This window comes from Condylura cristata, unplaced genomic scaffold (genome assembly GCF_000260355.1).
Source record: "Condylura cristata isolate star-nosed mole 26May11 unplaced genomic scaffold, ConCri1.0 scaffold00002, whole genome shotgun sequence".
In the NCBI taxonomy this organism is placed as follows: domain Eukaryota; kingdom Metazoa; phylum Chordata; class Mammalia; order Eulipotyphla; family Talpidae; genus Condylura; species Condylura cristata.
This window is the reverse complement of record NW_004567103.1, coordinates 58,626,397-58,647,974: the sequence shown is the minus strand read 5'-3', so window position 1 is coordinate 58,647,974 and position 21,578 is coordinate 58,626,397. Positions and strand designations below refer to the sequence as shown.

At 33.9% G+C, this 21,578-nt stretch overlaps 1 protein-coding gene across 2 annotated transcripts in view; it reads left to right on the top strand.

The window, feature by feature from the left end:
- GALNT13 (polypeptide N-acetylgalactosaminyltransferase 13) overlaps positions 1-21,578 on the top strand; it is a 413,355-nt gene that overhangs the window by 51,605 nt on the left and 340,172 nt on the right. For both annotated transcript variants that reach the window (XM_004674649.2, XM_012728953.1), the window contains exon 3: positions 1,275-1,519. In XM_004674649.2, the coding sequence (XP_004674706.1) occupies positions 1,378-1,519 (142 nt within the window). In that variant the 5' untranslated portion in view covers positions 1,275-1,377. The remainder of the gene's footprint in view (positions 1-1,274; positions 1,520-21,578) is intronic.

Below are 21,578 nucleotides of genomic sequence, written 5' to 3'. Positions count from 1 at the left end.
AAAAAAATTGCCTGAATAAAATAAATGTTATGCTGAAGGTAGACTGTTATCAGTTTTTAATTATCAAGATGTAAATTTTATACTTATTACTAGTGTAGATAAGTTGTAATAGCCAAAAAAAGCATTTGTGTTGCCTTATGATGGAAAGTCAGCTGCCATTAATTTAACAAATTTCTGTCTCAGCAAATTGTATTTTGATTTTTTTTGAGACAGATGTTTGTGAAATATCCCAATTGTTTTTGTATTTAATAGCTGTTCCCCAAATATCTGTCAAGACTATGTTACTTATTTACATCAAAAACTTTATACTTCAGTGATATTATCTTCACTGTAGCAAATAATATGAGATTAGTTTTGTTTGATATATGTACTATATGTGGTAAATTTATTAGCCATATAATCATTACTTTACATAGTATAAATTAAAAAAATATATAGATGATATTAATTCTATACTTACCCTAAAATCGCTCAATAATTGTACATATAGCATTGTTATGCTTTTTAGAATTCTTGCTCTGGTTATATTAAGCTACTTTACATTGATATGTTGCTTTGCCTCTGCTATGCTTTTTGAATGTATACTATCTAAAATACATTACTGTTGTAGATACTTCTTATGTAAACTAGGTGGTGTCGTTTATGATTAAGTATCTGATAATTTATTTTGTATAACTGCCCTATTTGAGAATTTGTTATTTTTTTTATTTCATAGCTCAGTAATTACCATTTTCATGATTTTTTGTAAGCTTCATTCTGCTTAGTGCTCATAGCAAATCTGTAGAATTAGCATTGTCATTTTCATTTTATAGATGATGTCATTTTATAGATGAGAAAACTGAAGCTTAGAAAGGGTTGAAGTGAATAGACACAGACCTATCTATGTATAAGGTCTGCTCTTAGTTACTTTCTTATGCTTTATCCTGTGGTGACTTATATTCCAACAGTATTGGTTCCTCAACAGTGCTCAGTCAGGTTAAATTTAGAATTGTATTATTTGACAACCTGTTGTTCTATAGAATATCATCATAGGAACTTTAAGCAAAAAGCAATACAACTTGAAGAAATCAAATAGCTCTCAAGACTCAACATAGTTGTAGTTCTAGGGTTAACTGTTGGAATTTCAGCCACTTGGCCTGCTTTAATGCTCATTTATTTGGATTTTTAATTCTGAATTTGAAGCCAATATATGCATATTTCTTGTTGTATTTCCTAATGCAAAGATAGCCATACAAAATGAAATTTTCTTTTCTTTTCTTTTTTTTTAAATACAGTGGGATGTATCCTGCTTTTAGCCTGGAGTTTACCCGGTGGCTTGGATTAATCACAGTAGCACCTGTCTTTGATCTATGTGTTAACTAGAAATCAAGGAAAGACATGAGGAGATTTGTTTACTGCAAGGTGGTTCTGGCCACTTCACTGATGTGGGTTCTTGTCGATGTCTTCTTACTACTGTACTTCAGTGAATGTAACAAATGTGATGATAAGAAGGAAAGATCCCTGCTACCTGCACTCAGGGGTAAGTGCTTGTGAAATAGACATTACTCTCCCAGAGAAGAGAATGGGGATTACTTTTGACAAAACATGAAACTGGAGTAGGGCCTTTTTAAGCTTATTGAGTTAGAGGAACATTTTGGCAGAGGTATTAATGTACTTTAACCACAGGCTTAAATACATTAACTACCAAAATAATTGTGGGCTCAATCACTTCCCAACTTCTTAAGTATTTAGTCTGCTATTTGGGGCTTCAGATGTCTTATTGGAGAAAATGAAACAAATGCGTTAACTTCTCAGGTACCTTCCAATTTGAATAATTCCAGCATTCTGTGACTGAATAGAAAGAACAAGGTAGTGAACATTCAAATTGGACAGAATTTTTGAAGTTTTGACTATCAGAAGCAAAAATCTTTAGAGACCAATCACAAAACATAAGAGGGAAAAACAAAATATAGCTACACAAAGACTTTGAGAAGCAATAAACAATAAACACAATTATTTGAACAAAACACATGTTGGTGGCCAGATTTAGCTTATGGTCCACCAAAATGTTGCCTTATGTTAAATGCAAATGATGAATTCAGTATTTTATCAAGTCATTTTAATAAAGCATTTCTCCCTGTAGGGAGTCTCTGTTCTATTCAATGAATAGAGAAGAGTGAATTCTAAGGAAATAAAAGTAGTTGTATAAATGGTGATTTATTAAGTAACATCATAAAGATTCATTTCTACAGTATGTCAAATAATTTTCTTTAAGCTCATTGTGACTTCTGGATCCATAAATATATTTTTGACATATTCTTTGTAAATGAATACTCCTAAAGTATTTAACGGTGCTTGAAATTAGTTTTACTCTCATGGAATTAAACATTTTTTTTCTTGAAATCTAATTTACTTGAATTCTTTGCTTAGCTAAAGTTTTCTCTTTAATTACAAAAAAAAAAACTTTGATTCCTAGTGATTTAGTTATGCCTTTGGAAAAGTGAATCTAAATCACTAGTTAATATTTGTGTTAAGTAAATGTAATTTGCTTTTACTGTTCCAGATAATTTTACTGTTCCATAATTATTTTTGAAGTTTTGAAGTTATTTGTTATCAAAATCTGCTAGTGAACAGTTTGTCATTGATACTTTATGGTTGTGGGAAGTTTAGGGAAATACAGAAGAGCATTTGCAAAGGTTAACTTTTTGATAAAGGAGTATTTCAGACATCTTGAGTTTGATTTGGGCTTGTAATACTACTCTTGCTTCAGTGGAAAAATTCTGGTTATCTTCCTCTTTTCCAAATGAGTCAACTCTCTTACTGTAGTTTTTAACTACTATAAAGTACTTTGGAAAAAGAAAAGGCTTTGAAAGTGATTGAGTTTGGAGCCACTTAGATATTATGTGGGGTTATTTTTTTCTATGCCTTTATGCTAGAATTACTTAAAAAGTTTTATAGTCTATCAGTTTTTGATGAGAGTTACTTTTCTGATCTTTGGTTAAAATTCTAGAATAAGTCTGCATTGTCTATTTCTTTGTTAGAATATGTTAAGTTGCTATTTGATTGAAAGTGAAAATGTGTTTTGATAGAACATATTTTGGAACCATCACTATGTCATTTGTTGAATAGAGACACCTAGATTAGTTGTAAATGTTATTAACTGATTAAGCAAAACTTTGAACACCTTTTATGCATGTAACAAAAAATTATGGTTTTGTTCATGAAGTCATTAATGCTTGATTTAAATCACAAAATGCAAACTTTTATGATGCAAGGCAAACAGATAGTGACATACTTACATTGTAAAATTAAACTATAATCTCTTTAATTATTTATAGAACTTTAACATTTGTCTTGAATAAGTGGAAAGAAATTAAGGTTTAAATTTTGCTTTCTATTGGTTCTTAGTACTTTAGAATATGAATTTATTTAGAAATTTGTGCATGTGTTTTTTTTTTTCAGCAACCTTGTTTATTTTTTCACAGTTTAGGATTTACCCCCTCAAGTGTGGTCAGCCATAGTTTCCCCACCATCAGAGCACTCCTAGTCTTACCCCTTAGTCCATTGTGCCCTACCCACCTCATATTTTACTCTTCTACTCTCCCTCCCCTTACTCCCACCTTCCTGGATATCTCAGATCTGTGGTCTGTTTTTAAGGTTGGTCTTATAGTTTGTCTTTGTGTGATCCGTTGCTAGTTTCTCTAGATTCTACATATAAGTAAAACCATCCATGTTTATCTTCTCCTTCTGTGTGTATAAAATATTTTAATTTTGGGTAAATGACTCAGATTTTCATTTCTAAATATGTTAAAATCAGACTTATTGACTTCAAAATGATTCTTCTGTACTATGTGTCTCTATTACTATAACAAAGAGTTTGGGCTAAGTGGTTTCAAAGATGCCTTCTAATTCTCAATTTTAAACTATTTGTAAGTATTAGCTCATTGCAAACTTTATCAGTATCTGCTAAATGCTGTATGGAGGCATGAACAGTTTGAATGAGGTTCTATAGGATTTGCTGTTCAGGCTGACTTGGGTCTAGAACAGGGTGCAGTTTTCTGGGTATGTACTCAAAGGAGGAATTGACTAAAAAATTATTTCAATGATTACTGTTTGCTAAGACTTGGAGATAAAAGGGAAGTGATGTGCCTATTATTATGGACTTTTAGTCAACAATAAAGTAAACATTTCTCTCTTGTAAGTAATTTAAAACTTATAACAAAACATAATGGGTATAGTCTGTTAGGATAAGGAGGGTATATGCGTTGAGTACAGTAAAATGGACCTATGGTTCTAGCTAAAGATTTCCAGAGCCTGTGATATTTAAGTTGGATTTTTAAAATGTAAAAGTAAGAAATAAAAGCTAAGGGAGAAAATATTAATTTTTTTTAATGGAATGGTAAAGATTATAGAATACCTAGGATACTTCTGAAGGGGAAAAAAGTATAGAGGTCCTATAAAGTCAGGGTAATTAAGATGGTAGTGTTGGGACAAAGAAACACAGAGGATAGGCATATGGCCCATAGGAACAGAATAGAGACCCTACAGAAACAAACATATATATTTGGAACATCAGTATATGACAGAGGAAGCAGATCAATGTTTGCAGGTCAATGGGGGAATGAAGGGTTGTTCAATAAATGGAGCTGAAAATCAAATGGTATTCCATGTGGAAAACTTGAAATAGAATGCTTAACTCATGTCATAAACAGCAATAAATTTTAGAATTATTAATGTCAATAACAAAGCTACAACTTTTGTTTGAAAAAAAAAAAAAAGTTGCTTCTTCTCCAGCCCCTCCCTTCCTGAATACTCAGACCTATAGTCTGCTTTCAAGGGTTGGTCTTACACTTGTCTTTGCCTGATGCTTATAAAGCCATGAATTAAGGGAAAATTCTAAAACACTATCGAAAAAAACTTTGATCAGAAAAGAAAAGGCAGATAAATTTGCTATATTAGTAGATGGAGAAAGTTGGTTCATTCAGATATACCTTACAGAATGTAGAAGGAGAGGTTAATATATATATATATAGGTCCTAATAAGGGAAGCACAGATCATGCTTTTAGAAAAGGAAACATGTAGTAAATAAATTAGGAATAAAGTTATAATAACAGGGAAATAAAGATCAAGGCAAAATGACATTTTATCCTGTTGTATTGCTAAAAATTTAAAAGACTAATAATACTAATTGTTAGACATGATGCTTCTCTACATTTTTATAGTAACAAATTTGGATAATAGTTTGGCATTATCTCTGAATTCTGAAAATCCATATGACTTCACACAATAGTCATATTATCAAGAAAATTATTTTTTCACTGATAAATATTTCATAGCACCACTATTTGTAAAAATAAAGGCAAACATGACCCATAGGGCAATTAATGAAAATGGTAATGAATAAATAGTGGTATATCAATATAAGGTAATAATACACAGTAGTCAAATCTGACTTGTGGCATAATATACCTACTACAAGAAAAACAGTCTTCCACCAGAGTCCACTGGGCCCCTTCCCCACTTTGATATATACTTGGTTTAGCTATTACATGGAAAACTAAATAAGTAAGAGCCATTTAATACTGTTTTATCCCGATTTCTGCAACCAGCCGCAAGGAAGAAAGACGGGAGGCAAAAAGGCTGAACAAGTAGAGTTTATTGCTCCTGGCAGCAGCTGAGATGGAGCTCCCTAGGATGGGATCTGCAGCTGCTGTGAGTACTGTAGGGGAAAGTGTCTCTTATATAGGCTTTAGGTTCAGATTCTAGAAAGCTGATGTGGTGCTGTACACCTGGGTGTAAGACCCAGTTCCAGCCATTGTGCTATTTGCTATATGGTCATACAGGTACCGTTGTGTTACTGCCCATATCTGGTCACATTCCACAAATATATTTAAACATGAGAAGCTAATGAGAGGGGATAAAAGATAACAAACAATATAATATTTGTATTATGGAAAGGTCACTGTGGATCCTATGTAGAGAATGCCTTGGAAAACAGCCAATCTCTAGTGGAGGTTTCGTAGAAATTATGACAGCATTCCATGGGTTCTGTGGATGAAGATATTTACCTGCTTAGAGTAGAGTCATGACAGGGAGGTGTGAGAGATGTTTGTGCAAGAAGAGGTATTGAAGATGGGAGTAGGAGAGATGGATGCTCATTTGATTTTGGAGGTATAGATCAGATTGTCAAGAGCAAATCTTGACCTGATTTTCTGAGAAAGGGGAGGATTTGGAATAAGATTATTTAAGGTTCAATATTGAGTAATTTTGGGCTTATTGAAAGTGATACATGTGTTAGGCAAATGAATGGAATTGCTCATTGAGAAGTTGCCTATATTATTAAACTGTGAATATAAAACTTTAAAAAACTATCACTGTAATGAACTTTTTTTCTAATATGAATAACATTCTTTTCTTTATTAAATTGAGTATATGGAATAGAATTGAATCTTCCTGAGTCAGCATTATCATTTTGCATATTAATTATTGAATGATGCTGTAGGAAAGATTATTTCAGGGCCTTTATGCAAGGATGGTTCTTTTTGTTTTCCTGTTATATAAAGGGTTACTTTTTTGGTAACATAACTACTTGTTAATGGAATAGGTTAGTTGCTTTTGCTCTGGAGCCATGTACAACTAAAATGAAGGCTGTTTCCAACTCCTAACTTGTTTGAAATGCTGAGTGGTGTTACTCCAAAGTTGGAAGAGTTGTGAAAAATAGGTATTTTAAAGGACTGTGCTGTTATGGTGCACCTGTCAGCACTTTGGGGAAATTTGAGCTTGTGTGTTAGGTTTGCACAAGCACTATGTCATAGTGGGCCCTGATGATTGCTCGCCCACTAAGAATGACCTCAGGCAAATCATTGACCTCTCTGGGCCTAAGTTGAAATCTCTAAAATGAAACAAATTAGCTCTGATTTTAAAAATCACGCTGGCCTTCAAATTAACCACTATCCATTTCTTTGTGTTTTCCCAAATGAAACTATGAAAGTTAACTGTGTTAGTGTCTAGGTTTTGATCATTCCACAGATAATATGTGGCTTGAGATAAGAAATGGTGATATTGAGGTGACATAATGGGAAGGAATCTACTTAGAACCACAGAGGACTTTCTCACCTTCACAGAGGACAGAAGGGATATACGGTTATATTTAAGAAAGGAAACAACCTACCTTTCTTCTTCTTCTTCTTCTTCTTTTGAATCGAGGCTTTTATTATTGCTTTCTTCTGGCAGCATTTTTAGAAATAATAGTTTATTTTTATATCATTTTGTTCCTTTTTTCATCTCAGTTGTAATCCCCATGGGCTTCCCATCACCAAATCACCCATGGGTTATCACCATAGTTCAGTGATAACTTCATTTTTATTAATTAATTTCTTTTTATTTTCTGCATGATTGCTCTTTTTTTGTATAGTATTTGATTTCTTCCCTCAGATGTAGGCCCCGTAATTGTCCTACCACTATGACACCAATGAAATATCACCATAGTACCTATGCTTATGCTCTTCCTTCCCATTTTGACTTGGTCATCAATACATGCCAGTTTGCAATAGAGTTCAAGTACCATACATTCATTCAGACTGGATATTTAGTAAATATTTTAAAAACTTCATTTGAGTGCCATACCTTCCTTCTTAGAGACACCTACCCTATCAGATCTCCCTGATTTCAAGAATGTATATACCCCAACAGAAAATATTTTTTTAAGGATTCCTCTGGTTTCATATTGTTAATAAAAAAGTAGCACCTTATCTGACATTTTAAGATTTTACAAAGTTATCCACTTGTGTCCATCAAGATATCCTTGCTACTATTCTGAATCAGAGGCAATCAAGCAAATTAATGCAATTACTAACCATTTAACTTCTGTGCTTCCTTTGGTCCTGCCTGGAAAACTAACTGCTTCCTTCTCATAACTCCAGAGACACAGATAATTTTGTTTTACGGGATTCTGGACAATGGGCTACTGTGTCAGCCTTTAGTTTCTTTTTAAATGCTCTCCTTATAATATTAATACCTAAACAAGTCTCATTTACTAGACGTAAATGTTTGTTGATTTTGTTTGGTTAATCATCACTGCTTCAGGGGATAATTCCTATGCATAGGTGTGGGAAGAAACTTAAAACTGGTGAATTAAATTGTTAAATTTAACAATGATTTTTTGTTTGTTTTTTTAAAAATGGGGGCAAGTAGAAAAGTGTGATTGGTGAAAATGCATTTAATATTGCCTGAATAAAATATTATGACCCCTGAAACTTTCAGATATAATATTTATAGTAATACAAAAAGTGGGCCACATGAACACAATAAAATTGGATTAAGAACATACATTTTCCAGGTAATTTTCAACTTAGTTTATAAACACTGTAAGAAAATTAATAGACCTTATTAAATTTTGATCTTTGATACTTATTTTGACTTTTGATATTTTCATCTACAAATCACTCTGATCCCTCTGCCAGGCCATACAGGTATTTCTGTGTCAGGAATAAAAATTAATTCTAATAAGGAAAAATTCTTAGGTTTATTGGACTAGGTACTTTATATATATGCTTTTGATTAATTCTTAAAGTAGCATGGAGGGGGCCCTCCCTGGTGGCGCGGCGGGTTAAAGCACAGCACTGAGAAGCTTGAGCCACTTCCGCATGAGTTCAATTCCCGCCTGCCCTGGAGGAGATCCACAGGGCAAGGCAGACCTCTCCTGCCCACCCACTGCCCCTCAGCAGTATACTTCGTCAATCTGCCTGTTCTTCTCCCCACTCTGTCTCTGGTGAATCCTCTCACCCTCCACATCTCTGGCCTGTACCCCAGTTCTGTATGAATAAATAAATAAATCTTTAAAAAAAAAAGTAGCATGGAGGGTAGATATTATTATGATAGTTTATTACATATGAGAAACTGAGTTCTAAAAATACTGATACCTGAGAAGGTCATTTAAATTCTATTTACTTATTTAGTATTAAATAAGGTGAGACAATTCATTGATCAAATATTTGAGTGCTTACTTTGTGTCAGAGCTGAAAATAAATAGAAAGATGAGGAAGATGTATTCAAGTTTAAAAGGTGAGAGGAATTCAGAATTACATGAATGAAATGTCAGCATATCAATGTTGTATTGCCAGGGGGAAAGAGAATATATGAAATCAAGAGAAAAAAAAGTAATAAATTATCTGTCTTTTGAGGGCAAGATCTAATTCTCAACCTCAGGAAGTTTGGAGTTGAGTGAGTAGAGAGTAGAGGAATGCAACTATTAACCAAAACAGCCCACTAAAATCAAATGGGGATGGACAAATTTTCTTTTTCACTTATGGACTACGTTGCAGCAGAGACAACTGACTGGGATAGAATTTTTATGAATTTTGCCTCCTTTTATTATCAGCATCTAAAACAGTGCTTAATTCCTAGTGGGTTCTCAACTAAAACAGTGCTTAATTCCTAGTGGGTTCTCAACTGTTGAATAAATGAAGAATGAATGTATATAATGATTGTTCTCATTATTATGGTGTCTGGTATAGATTTATGATTAAGAAACCTGAAATCAGTTATTACAGTAAAGTATTTTTTATTGTTACTTTTGGTTCACAGAGTGCAAACATATCTTTTGCTCTTATTGGTCCATATTATTTGAATTACAGCGCAAATTGGAAAACTTTTAGCCAGAGGATTATCTTTCTTGTCTTCAGAATCTGGTGTTTTTTGGTTAGTTTGCCTATTCTAGAAAATCTGACTGAAGTTAATGAATACTACAGATTCACGTCTAACTTCATTTGGTCAGCAAAATATTTTTTTGAAAAGTTTTATTTATTTATACATAAAAGAATTAAGGTGTAAGCCAAGATGCAGGGAGATGAGAGAATTTGCCATAGAGGAAGGGGAGCAGAACAGGCAGATGTACTAAGGTACACTGCTGAAGGGAGTAGCAGGCCGGTCAGGAGAGGTCTGCTGTGCCATGTGGGCTAGTTAGATTCCTGGCTGGCCAGCATTCTGTAGTAGCTGACAGTAGCTTGATAGCTCTGTCTTTAACCCTTGCACCACCTAGGAGGTCCCATCAAAATGTTTTTGAGATGAATCAGTGTTTCAATTATTCTAATGATTACTGAGTATCAGTGGTTTTATTGTTAAGAAAAATTCTATATATGCATGAATATTACAACTGATTTATCCTTTCACCTGTTGGTGGACATTTGGGTTGTTCCATGACTGTTATGAATAAAATTCACTACATTCATACACAACTAATTATGCATACATGTTTATTCATAACTTTGGGTAAATATCAAGAGTGGTAGTGCTGATTATATATTTAATTTTGTGTGATGCTACCAATCTGTTTTTTTTTAAGCCATTAGATTATTTGTTATTCATATTAGCAATAAAGAGACATCTAGTTATTTTCTATCCTGGCCAACATTTCATAACCTCTTTAGTTTTTTATTGAGTTTATAAGATAGATCATTGTGGTTTTAATTTGCATTGCTTAATAACAGGTGATATTGCACATCTTTTCATGTGCTTTTGCCCGTTTTCTTTTATGAAGTGTCTGTCAAATTCTTTTGCCCATTTCTTAGTTGGGTTGTCTGTGGTTTGATTTTACGTTTTTAAAATGATATCTTTTTAAATTTTTTTTAAAGATTTATTTATTTATTCACAAAGAACTGGGGTACAAGCCAAAAGTGCAGGGGCAGTAAGAGGCTTCACTAGAGACAGAGTGGGGAGCAGAACAGGCAGAGTACAAAGTATACTACTGAGGGGAGCAGTGGGCAGGTCAGGAGAGGTCTGCCGCGACATGTGGATCACATCTGGGCTGGGAATACAACTCGCAATGAAAGGGCTGCTGCTAGCTTTCAGTGCTGCATCCTAACCCGTTGCACCACCAGGGAGGGCCCAAAATGACATTTTTTGAAGAGAGCAGAGAATTAAAAAAAAAAAAGTCCAGTATATCATTTTTTTCCAAAATGAAGTCTAGTATATCATTTTTCCCCCCTTTCATTGTTCTTTTGGTGTTCTGTCCAAGAAATCATTGTCTAGGCCATGAAGATTTTTGCTAGAAAATTCATACCTGTTGTTCTTTTGAAATTTGAGCTCAGATTTGTATATGGTGTATAGAGAGTCAATGTGATTTCTTTTTTCAAAATAAAAATCCAGTTTTTTCAAGAAACATTTATTCCTTGAATATAAGAAAGACATGAATTTTAGAAATATGAATATCTTTATGTAATATTTCTTAGTGTGCATCTATAGTTTTTCTATACCTTATATTGGTGATTTGGCTATAATTATTTAAGTTTGCTTTCTATAATTTATTACATATTACATATAATTGATGTAAAATCTTATGTAACTTGGAAAGTATCCAAATATTACTAAACATTGCTCTTTAGACATTTTGATTTAAAGGTAAATGAAAAATTTCATATAATTTATTGTTTTAAAATACTAATTTTCTTTGGTTATAAATTAGAATTCATTATATGAAACTATCAATATAAATGCAAATTAGAAAGAAAGGTAATCTAGAGCTCTATTCCAAATTGAAATCATTCTAAATAAAATTTGATATTTCAATATTTAAATCAATGTAGTATGAGCATTTTGCTTCATATAAAATTAGCTTTCAAACGTAGTTTTAATGCTCATATTATATATACCACAAATTCCATAATTTAATATTTTTCATATAGATTGCTTCTAATTTACTTTTAAATAATGTTATAAACATTTTTAGGATCCCTGGTGGCCTAGGGACTGAGGCTCAGTGCTATCACCTCTATGGCCCAAATTCCATCCCAGGCCAGAGTGATAACCCACATGGTACAGCAAACCTCTCCTGTCTTGCCAGCTATTCCACTTACAGGTGTGTTTTAGTAAGTTCTTCCATTCTGTCCCACTTTGTCCCTGGTGAATTCTCTCACCCCTGGCACCTCTGATCTCTACCCCAGTATTTCTATGCAAAAATAAAAAAAATAAAAAACAAATGTTATTGAATATATTTTTTATTATTTCTTGATTTTGTGATTCTCTCAAAGATATATATTTTTAAAGACTTATTTATTTATTCATACAGAATAAATTAATACAGAATAAATATTCATACCGGCCAGAGATGTAAAGGGTAAGAGGATTCACCAGAGACAGAGTGGGGAGCAGAACAGGCAGATCAACATAGTACACTGCTGAGGGGAGCAGCAGGCTGGTCAGGAGAGGTCTGCCATGCCATATGGATCTCCTCCCGGGGCAGGTGGGGATTGAACTCATGTGGAAGTGACTTAAGCTTCTTAGTGCTGTGCTTTAACCCACTGCGCCACCAGGGAGGGCCTCAATAATATTTTTAAAGAACCTTGATAGATATTTCAAATGATTTCCTGGAAAGTCTGTTAATTTTCACATCTCATCACTAGCATATAAAAATATTTATCTCATCACAATATTTATAACTTAAATTAAAATGTTTGTTGATTAGAGTACTCCCTAATGATAAATTCTTTGAGTTTTTCCTCTTAATTTTTTCTACATTGAATGATTTGACTCACATGTATTTTACTTTAAGGTAGTAATAATTATTTAATTAATTTTTTCATTAATTGCTCACATCTAACCTTTATTGAGCTATCTTTTCTTTCATTGATGATTTGTAATGTTAAAATCAACATGTAGAAAATCTTTGTATTTACTAGGCTTTTTATATTAACTGGTTGATTCTATTGATTTATCTTTTAGATTATATTTCAGAGCTAAATTAACTTTATTACTTAACTTTATATTATCTGATGAAACACTTGAAAGGTTTTAGGCCACTTTGGAGAATGAATACATTATAGTTCTAAACTAGGCTTTGCTACTTTTTTGTGTGTCCCAGTGTATCAATTTATTTTCCTGATCTAAAAATTGAGCAGCTTGGTACGGCCTTCTCATCAAAACATGCATTTATTATCATAATTGAACACAAAGCATTATTTTAACATTAAATTTCAACAAACTTATGATTAGAATCAGCTTGGGAAAATTTGCCAGGTTATTGATCAAAAATTTATATTTGGTGTTGCTAAATCTAATCTTTCTGCCTTCATCTTTTTTGTTTTATTTTTTTTCCTCACATATTCGTCTGTATTTTATTATAGACTTGTCATGTTGAATCTGTGGAATTGGTACAATTAGTGGGATTTATACATAAATTAGTACAGTGGCAACAATACTGGTTAGAGATTAGACGATTTGGATTTTATGATGAGTCATTCCTTAGCTAGAACTCTGATATAGATAAAAATTTTGCTTCTTCCATCTATCTTCTGAGGTTTAAATAGATATACTAAAAAGAATGCTTTCAAAATTCCAAAAGGAAGGCTCTACAAAAAGACATTATTCCACAAAGCTTACTTAAACCTGAAATTAATAGTTATAAAAACTAAACCCTGTTCCTTTAATAAACAATGTTTTCATTTTATGATAATTTTACCTAGTATTGTTATTGTTAAAAATAACCTAAATGTAATATATGATTCATGCTTTGGACAATTAATTGTTCTATATAGTAATACTCCATTTAAAAAATTTTTTCAATGTAGAAAAATATAAGAAAGGATATAAAATATACCTATAAAGCAGCCACACAGAGATTATTATAATTAAAGTTTTAGTTTATTTCTTTATCTATAGATATTCTATTTTATTTAATTTTTATGTCCTATTTTTAGTCTCTAAATTTCTAATTTGAATATTTCCTGTGTGGTCAAATATTTCTTAAAACATTTTTTTCTGTACTCACATTCTATTGAATGCCTTGTAACTTGCTTTAACATTTTTTCCTAGTCTAAACATTTTTTTCATAGCTTTTAAAAGGGAATGTAAAAATATTAAGAATCTTTCTGTATTCTTTGTATATTTTTTCTCATTGTTTGCAATATGCTTCTATTATAGTTTTATCTATATTTTAAGCTATGAGTTGCAATTTATATAGTCATCAACATACCTATTTTGGCCATACTACTTATTATTTTATCATATAAGATGTGAACTGGATATCAAAAGAGAGATTCCTGGGGGTGACAAATTATTCTTGAGGACGTTGGCACCCTTGTTTGCATTAGAAGGATTATGCACATCATTCTTGATATGTTTGCCATCATAAAAATACTGCTTCTTTTCTGCTATGTGCCAAGCTGTCTGCTCAGAGCCGTATATGACATTTAGTCTTCAATCATTTCTATGCAGAATATGAGAGGGAATTATCTGGACAGAATTTTCTGTATTTACAATATTTCAATTATCTTTCTTCAATACAAAATAATTGCACTTGGACATGATCAAAAAAACAAACAAAAAAAAATGATGACTGCTTTTAACCTCCAACTTAACCAACTCCAGTAGTGACAATCTCAATCTCAACCTTTATTTTACCTTTATCTTAATGGACTATGATTAACGTTTAAAATAGTTATTTCTACATAAAATAGTTATTCCTATCTCCGTAATACTTTTCTTAGTTGTCTTAGAAACTATAACACTCTTCTGGTTTTCTACATCCCTGACTGGCCTGGGATCAAACTCATGCTGTGTGGCTGGTGATAGCTTGATAGTGTTGAGACTTTAACTCTTGTACCACCAGAGGGAACCTATAATCTACTCTCAATAGAGCAAACAGAATGATTTTGGACCAAATCTGGACTCCACATTTGGGACCTCCATGGCAAGGAGCTGAAAAATCATACCACTATTTTTTAAGAAAACAACATCATTGAATGCACGATCACCTGACAGGAGATTGGAGGCAAGACTTTCAAATCAATGACTCTAAGGTTGGGGCTTAGCACAGTATTTATAGGGTTAATGAGAAAATATAGAAATTGTAAGTTGGTAGAGTCTGATTGGTTGTTTTCTGCTAAATGATTATGAAACTTGAATTTGAATCCAAAACTCCAACAGACTGAGCCCACTTGTGTTGGAATGTTGTCCATCTAATCATAAGTCAGGTGTTTCAGTTTTATCTTCCGTGTCATTTTGTTCCAGGCATTAACATGCCATTTTGAGGGAAGTGAATGTTTTTCTGGACCTATGTTCTGAAACAACACGTCAACGTATGAAAGATTTTTTTCCTCTTGTTTAAAATGGATAGGAGTATTTTTGTCTCATTGTTGCAAGCCTGTTCTGATGTTCTTGCAAGATAAGTAAAAGCAACTAAAGACCATCATGACCATCATGTTTCACTTTTAAAGCCTAAGTCAGGTCATGCCATGTCCTCTGCTCAAACAAATTTATTGGCTCTCCATTGCACAAAGTAGAAGGTCAAGTCCATAAATGACCTAAGTTCAATGCTAATTCTGAAGTCACCACCCACCTCAAACCTATTAAGTCCTTTGTTCATTCCATTCCTGGCTCTTTTTTTTTTTTTTTTTAAGATTAATTTATGGGCCCTCCCTGGTGGCCCAGCGGGTTAAGCACAGCACTAAGAAACTGAAGCCACTTCAGCATGAGTTCGATCCCCACATGTCTAGGAGGTGACCCACATTGCACTGGCAGACCTCACCTGACCCGCCCGCTGCACCCCTCTCTGTCTCTAGTGAATCCTCTCACCGCCCCTGCACCTCTGGCCTGTACCCCAGTTCTGTATGTATACAAAAATAAATATTTAGGAAAAAAATATTTATTTATGCATACAGAACTGGGGTTCAGGCCAGAGGTGCAGGGGCGGTGAGAGGATTCACCAGAGACTGGGGGAGCAGAACAGGCAGATGGACGAAGTACACTGCCGAGAGGAGCAGCGAGCAGTTCAGGGGAGGTGTGCCATGCCTTGTGGATCACCTCCGGGGTCGGCAGGGATCGAGCTCATGCTGAAGTGGCTTTAGCCTCTTAGTGCTATGCTTTAACCCACTGTGCCACCAGGGAGGGCCCCTATTCCTGGCTCTTTTGCCATTCTTAGATCATGCCACCTCACAATGATCTTCTATCTGTAATGTTTTTTTCTCTAGTTTTCTTTGTATTTTATTTCCCCCACTTCTTTGTCTGTTTCAGGCACTTTTTCAAACGTAGCTGACAGAGTGTGACCTCCATGGTTATACTATTTGATAATATTAATGTTCCTTATTCCTGTACTCGTTGTCATTTCTGCTTTATTTCTCCACTGCACGTTTCCCCACCTCCCCCAACATAAATATTTGACTTACGGGCATTACCTAGTTTTATCTTGTCTCCCCCTCACTAAAACATTAATATAAGTCTGTTTAGTTTGCTGCATAAAATTCCATGTCTAAAAGTATCAGGCACATCACATGTGTGAATAAGGGAAGGGATACTGAATGATTATTGCTTAATATATGCAATTCCAAAAATGATTTAGTACTAGAGAGAATTATTTCAATATACTAACTGTATATCTATGTAGAACATAAACATTCTGTAAACATATTTAATATATAAAGAAAACATAAAACTTTCCAATATTGGTTTGTCCACAGTTGAAACCATTGATGATTTTTAATAAAATTTTACAGTAGTAAAAATTCTGCATACGTATATAGGCTATTGTTTACATTCCATGCAATTTGGTAGACTATTTAATAGATTGTAATACATTTAATAGTGTCTGAAAAAATTCATGTCTACCTGAAATCTCAGAGTAGATCCTTTTTGGGAAATAGGGTCTTTGTTAAGGTGAGATCATACTGGGTTAGAGTAGAACTAATGCAGTTACTGGTGCCTTTCTATGAGAAGTAGACAAAGAGATACACAAGAAGAAGAAGGCCATGTTAAAATGAAGTCAGGCTTGAATTACATTGTTGTAAGTCAAGGACTGTCACAGCTGGAAGAGGCAAGGAAGATTTTTTTTTTCTGAGAACTTTTGAAGGGAGTGTGATTCTATTGATAACTTGGTTTTAGAAATGTAGACTTCAACATTATCAGAGTAAATTTAGGTTTTAAGCCACTAACTTAGTGGTAATTTGTTTATGGCCAGTCCTAGGAAATAAATGCAGTCACAGTAAGTATATTTGAAAAATTCCATAGTCATAAAAATATAGAAGAATGAAATCATGAGTTGTCCTGAATCATGAGTACTTTACAGTGTAATGAAGGTGATATTAAGAAGTCTTCATCTTGGCCCTCCCTCGTGGCGCAGTGGGTTAAAACATAGCACAAAGGAGCTAAAGCCACTTCCACATGAGTTCGATCCCTGCCTGCCCTGGAGGTGACCACATGGTGCCACAGACCTCTCCTCACCTGCCCGCTGCTCCCCTCAGAAGTGTACTTGGATGATCTGCCTGTTATGGTGGATCCTCTCACCACCCCTGCACCTCTGTCCTATACTCCAGTTCTGTATATCTTTATGCACAAATAAATAAATCTTTAAAAAAAAGAATTCCTCAACCTGGTTGAAGGTGTGATGACAAATGCATCTTTCTAACATTGATATCAGTATAATTTTTTAAAATTAGAGTTATTTGAAGATATGCATTATACTTCAGGAAGTCACCTATTAATAGAACAAAAGTTAAATATTGAGGTTATATAAACTTTTGAGAAGTTACATGAGCAGATCTTTGGAATGACTGTTATAATTCATAATTTGAAATTTTCACTTTTCATGACAAAAGGATATACAAAAGAACTGGAAGCTTGTGCATATCTTTATAGTAGTATGCAGCAGCATAATATTTATTACTATCTGTCATTCATGGTCTTCTGTGAAATGGCATTATTGATTGATTATAATCTTTTGGAATTTATAGCTCAATAACATCAAATAAAAATAGTATTGTGGAGGTAGTTTTTGAGTTTCAGAATTGGTAACAATCTTAATTTTTTAAAGATGTATTTAATTTTTTAAATATTTATTTATTTGTGCATACAGGAACTGAGCACAAGCCAGAGGTGTGGGGTTGGGGGTGGTGAGAGATTTCACCAGAGACATTCGGGAGCAGAAAGGTAGAGCCACTGAAATACACTGCTGAGGGATCAGTGGGTGGGTCAGGAGAGGTCTGCCATGCCATGTGTGACATCTCCCTCCCAGGTATCAAACTCATACTGCAGTGGCTGCCAAGATCTTCATTGTGCTGTGCGTCAACCTATTGCACCACCAGGAAGGGCCCTAAAAGATGTATTTTATTTATGCATACAAGAGCTGGGGTGTAGGTTGCAGGTTGGGGTAGGGTGAGAGGATTTACCAGAGACAGAGTGGGGAGCAAAACAGGCAGATTGACTGAAATACACTGAGGGAAACAGCAGGTGAGATAGGAGAGGTGTGTTTTGCCAAGTGGGTCAGCTCCCTGGCAGGAGATAGGACTCATGCCTGAGGATTGTGTCATAGTGCTGAGACTTAACACTTTGCACCACTAGAGAGGCCCCTGATAATATTCTTAGAAATCTGTAGCCTAACTATATATTTCCACATTTGTCAAAATTCTCAATGATGTAGACTGTGTTTTGTTTTTGTTTTTAATAAAGTAAATACAGTTTACCTAGGAGTAAAATATAGAACTCTCTGTGGCCCAGAGTCCTATCCCATTTTTTAAAATACACACATGGCGATCCAAGGAGAGTGACTCAATTATGGAAGTGAGATAGGTGGTTGAGATCAAGTAATATATACTGAGTTTTATGGATTTCAACTTAATGCACCATTTAGAAATTACAGTGACCTTGGAAGGGCTGGTACAATTTGCAATGCTGCCTTTAGCTTCATGAGTCTTTCCTGTAATATTTAGCTATTATTTTATCCATGATATCCATTATTATTAAAAATTACTGACATTCCCCACAAATTACCCAAAATCCACTAGTATGTTAGTTTAAAAAAAATTATTTGTTCATGCATGGAATAACTGAGGTGTAGGCCACATGTGTAGGGGGTGAGAGGATTCACAAGAGACAGAGTGGGGAGCAGGTCAGGCAGATTACTGAAATACACTGCAGGGGGAGCAACAGGTGAGACAGAAGAGGTCTGCTGCATCAGATGGGTGCAACTTCCTACCTGGCATAGCTTGATTGCACTGTGCTTTTAACCCCTGTGTCACCAAGGAGACTCTAGATAGTTGACATTATATTTTTTAGAAGTTTGATTACTAGCAATTGGCTGAATATTTCTGAGATCCTAAGTTAAAGGAGACCATATTTTCTTTTCAATTCGCCTTGATAACCTTATCTAAACTTCTCATAGTATAATCTATTTTCAGGTCTGTAAATTTTTTTTTAATTTATCTATTTAGCTGCATTATTTTTTTCATTTCTTACTAAGGGCACTTTATATTCAAAACTTTACTGCTATTTATATCTCAGGAAATCATCTACCAAAATATCTTTCATGGAACAGATACAAAAATAGTATTTGGCAAATAAATAAACTTCAACTTAGTTTGAATATCATCTCTACTTTTACTTTAGAGTGGTCTTTTCAGAAGATGTAAGTTGTCTGTGATATTCACATGCCCACCATATAAAAATTAACACCACCATATGTAGATGATTGTGTCTTATCACTTGACATAAACTGTCTGGTGGATGCTGTTGATGACTATTCTGAACATTTCATGCCCTCAATAAATATTTGTTGAATGGACATTTGTAATAGATAGGCTTCACAAAGTTGAAGAATAATTTGATGTTACTAATGATTTATAGATGTTGACTTTGACTGGTTCCTGAAATTATCTTGACATGCTTTTTTTTCTTTGAACTATTTTGCTGCCTTGATGTTCTGCTACTTCCAATCCATTCTCCACACCGATGGCAGATAAATCTTCCTGAAACTGTACTTTGATGCTGTTTCTTGCTTGCTCAGTGTCCTTCAGCAACTCCCAACTAATGGCATCTCAAAGTCATAATTCCTGATACTGACATTGGAGACTGTCTACCATTTGGCCCAGGATAAAATTCTGGTGTTAGCTTTAAATGCTTTACTAAATATTTAGTGTATTGTGGTTAACAGATGAACATTTATATGAGAAAGATCTACATTTTATCCCTGTCTGTTATTTCCTAAAGGTGTTACCTTGTATAATCCATTTGCCATTGTGAGAGTCAGTTTCTTCTTTCTAAATATAGAAATAATGACTTCATCTACTTCAATATATATCTACTGAGTGACTATTATGTATTAGACACTTCTTTAGGTATTACAATAAACCAGAATATAAAACAGGCAAAATTATTGTGGATCTTGCATGTCAGCAAGGAATATAAATAATATATAGAATAAATAACTTTTTGAGTACACTGAATATGTTAGAAGGTTACATTGTTTATTCTTTATAAGCAATGTGAATAAGGAATAGTAAGAATTTCTAAGTTGTGGTGGTGAAGATGAAGGATGGAAACCAGTCTTGGAAAAACTGAGTTATAATTCCTGCTCTGCTTTCCAGATATCACAGAGCTACGAAAGGATTACAAATTTTAGAGACAATACTATTCAAGCTTTCTGATAACATGTTCTGTTGGAAGTTCCTAGGGAATTGAAGTCATACATAAAGAGAATAAGTTGGTTTTGATAGTTTAATCTTCCTAGATTTTATAACATCAAATAGTACAGGTGAAGAAAAAGTGATTTTTTTCCTCCTCTTAGATGAGTGATGCATTTCCAGAATCCTTTGTCAGTATATTCTATGGGTATTTTGTCTAAAAGAACAAAAAATACTGCATACCATTCTCTATTCTTTGTGCAACTGCTTTTTTATTTTCTTTACATTTGCTTATAAATTCACAGATTAGGTAGGAAAGTAAACTAAGAAGAATTTGATAACCTACTTATTCTGAACCTTTCTTTAAGGTATTATATTTCATGACATTAATGGTTTGTGGTAACCATGTCCTTAGACCTTAAATCCTTACCATACTTTCAAGTCTGTGGGTCATTGGTTTTTAACACTCAGTGCACATCAGATTTACCTGGAGGGCTGGTAAACATAAACCTCTGTTAAAGTCTTTGCTGATATAATTGGCCTCTAAGGCCTAGGCATTAGTGCTTTATAAAACTTCTCAGTTGGTTTAATGTGCATTCTGGTCAAGAACTATTGATCTAAGCAGTCTAGACCCCACCTCTCTCTCCAACCTCATGTCCTACCATTCTCCCCATAAATTTCCGTTCTCTTCACGTGGGCTTTCTTTCCATTACCCCAAATTGTAAGTCATGGTCACATCAGGACGTTTGCATTTTCTATTTTACTTCCATTCTTCATTTATCATTATTGTCTTTCATTTAGTCTGTCAAATAATATTTACTGATCTCCTCTCTCTAATTTGTATAAAACTGAAGAAAGATCAGTAGATCCCTCTTTAGCCTGGCTGTCTTATTTCCTGCCATTTAAGAATTCAAGTTAAAAGGTAGAATCTGACAGACCTTCCCTTACCATGCAGATGAAATAGTCACTTCTGAAATATTCTCTACCTCCTTACCCTGTTTAAATTTTTAAAATAAAATTGTATTTACTTATTTGTTACATTTATAATCATATAATTTGAGGAGTACAACTTCATACCTCAATGTGCACTTAAGCTATTTACCCTCTATCAAAGATTTATCTTTTTGTGCATACAAGAAGGTACGGAGCTTGAGAGGATTCAGTGGAGACAGGGTGGGGAACAGAACAGGCAGATCCACTGAAATATACTGCTAAGG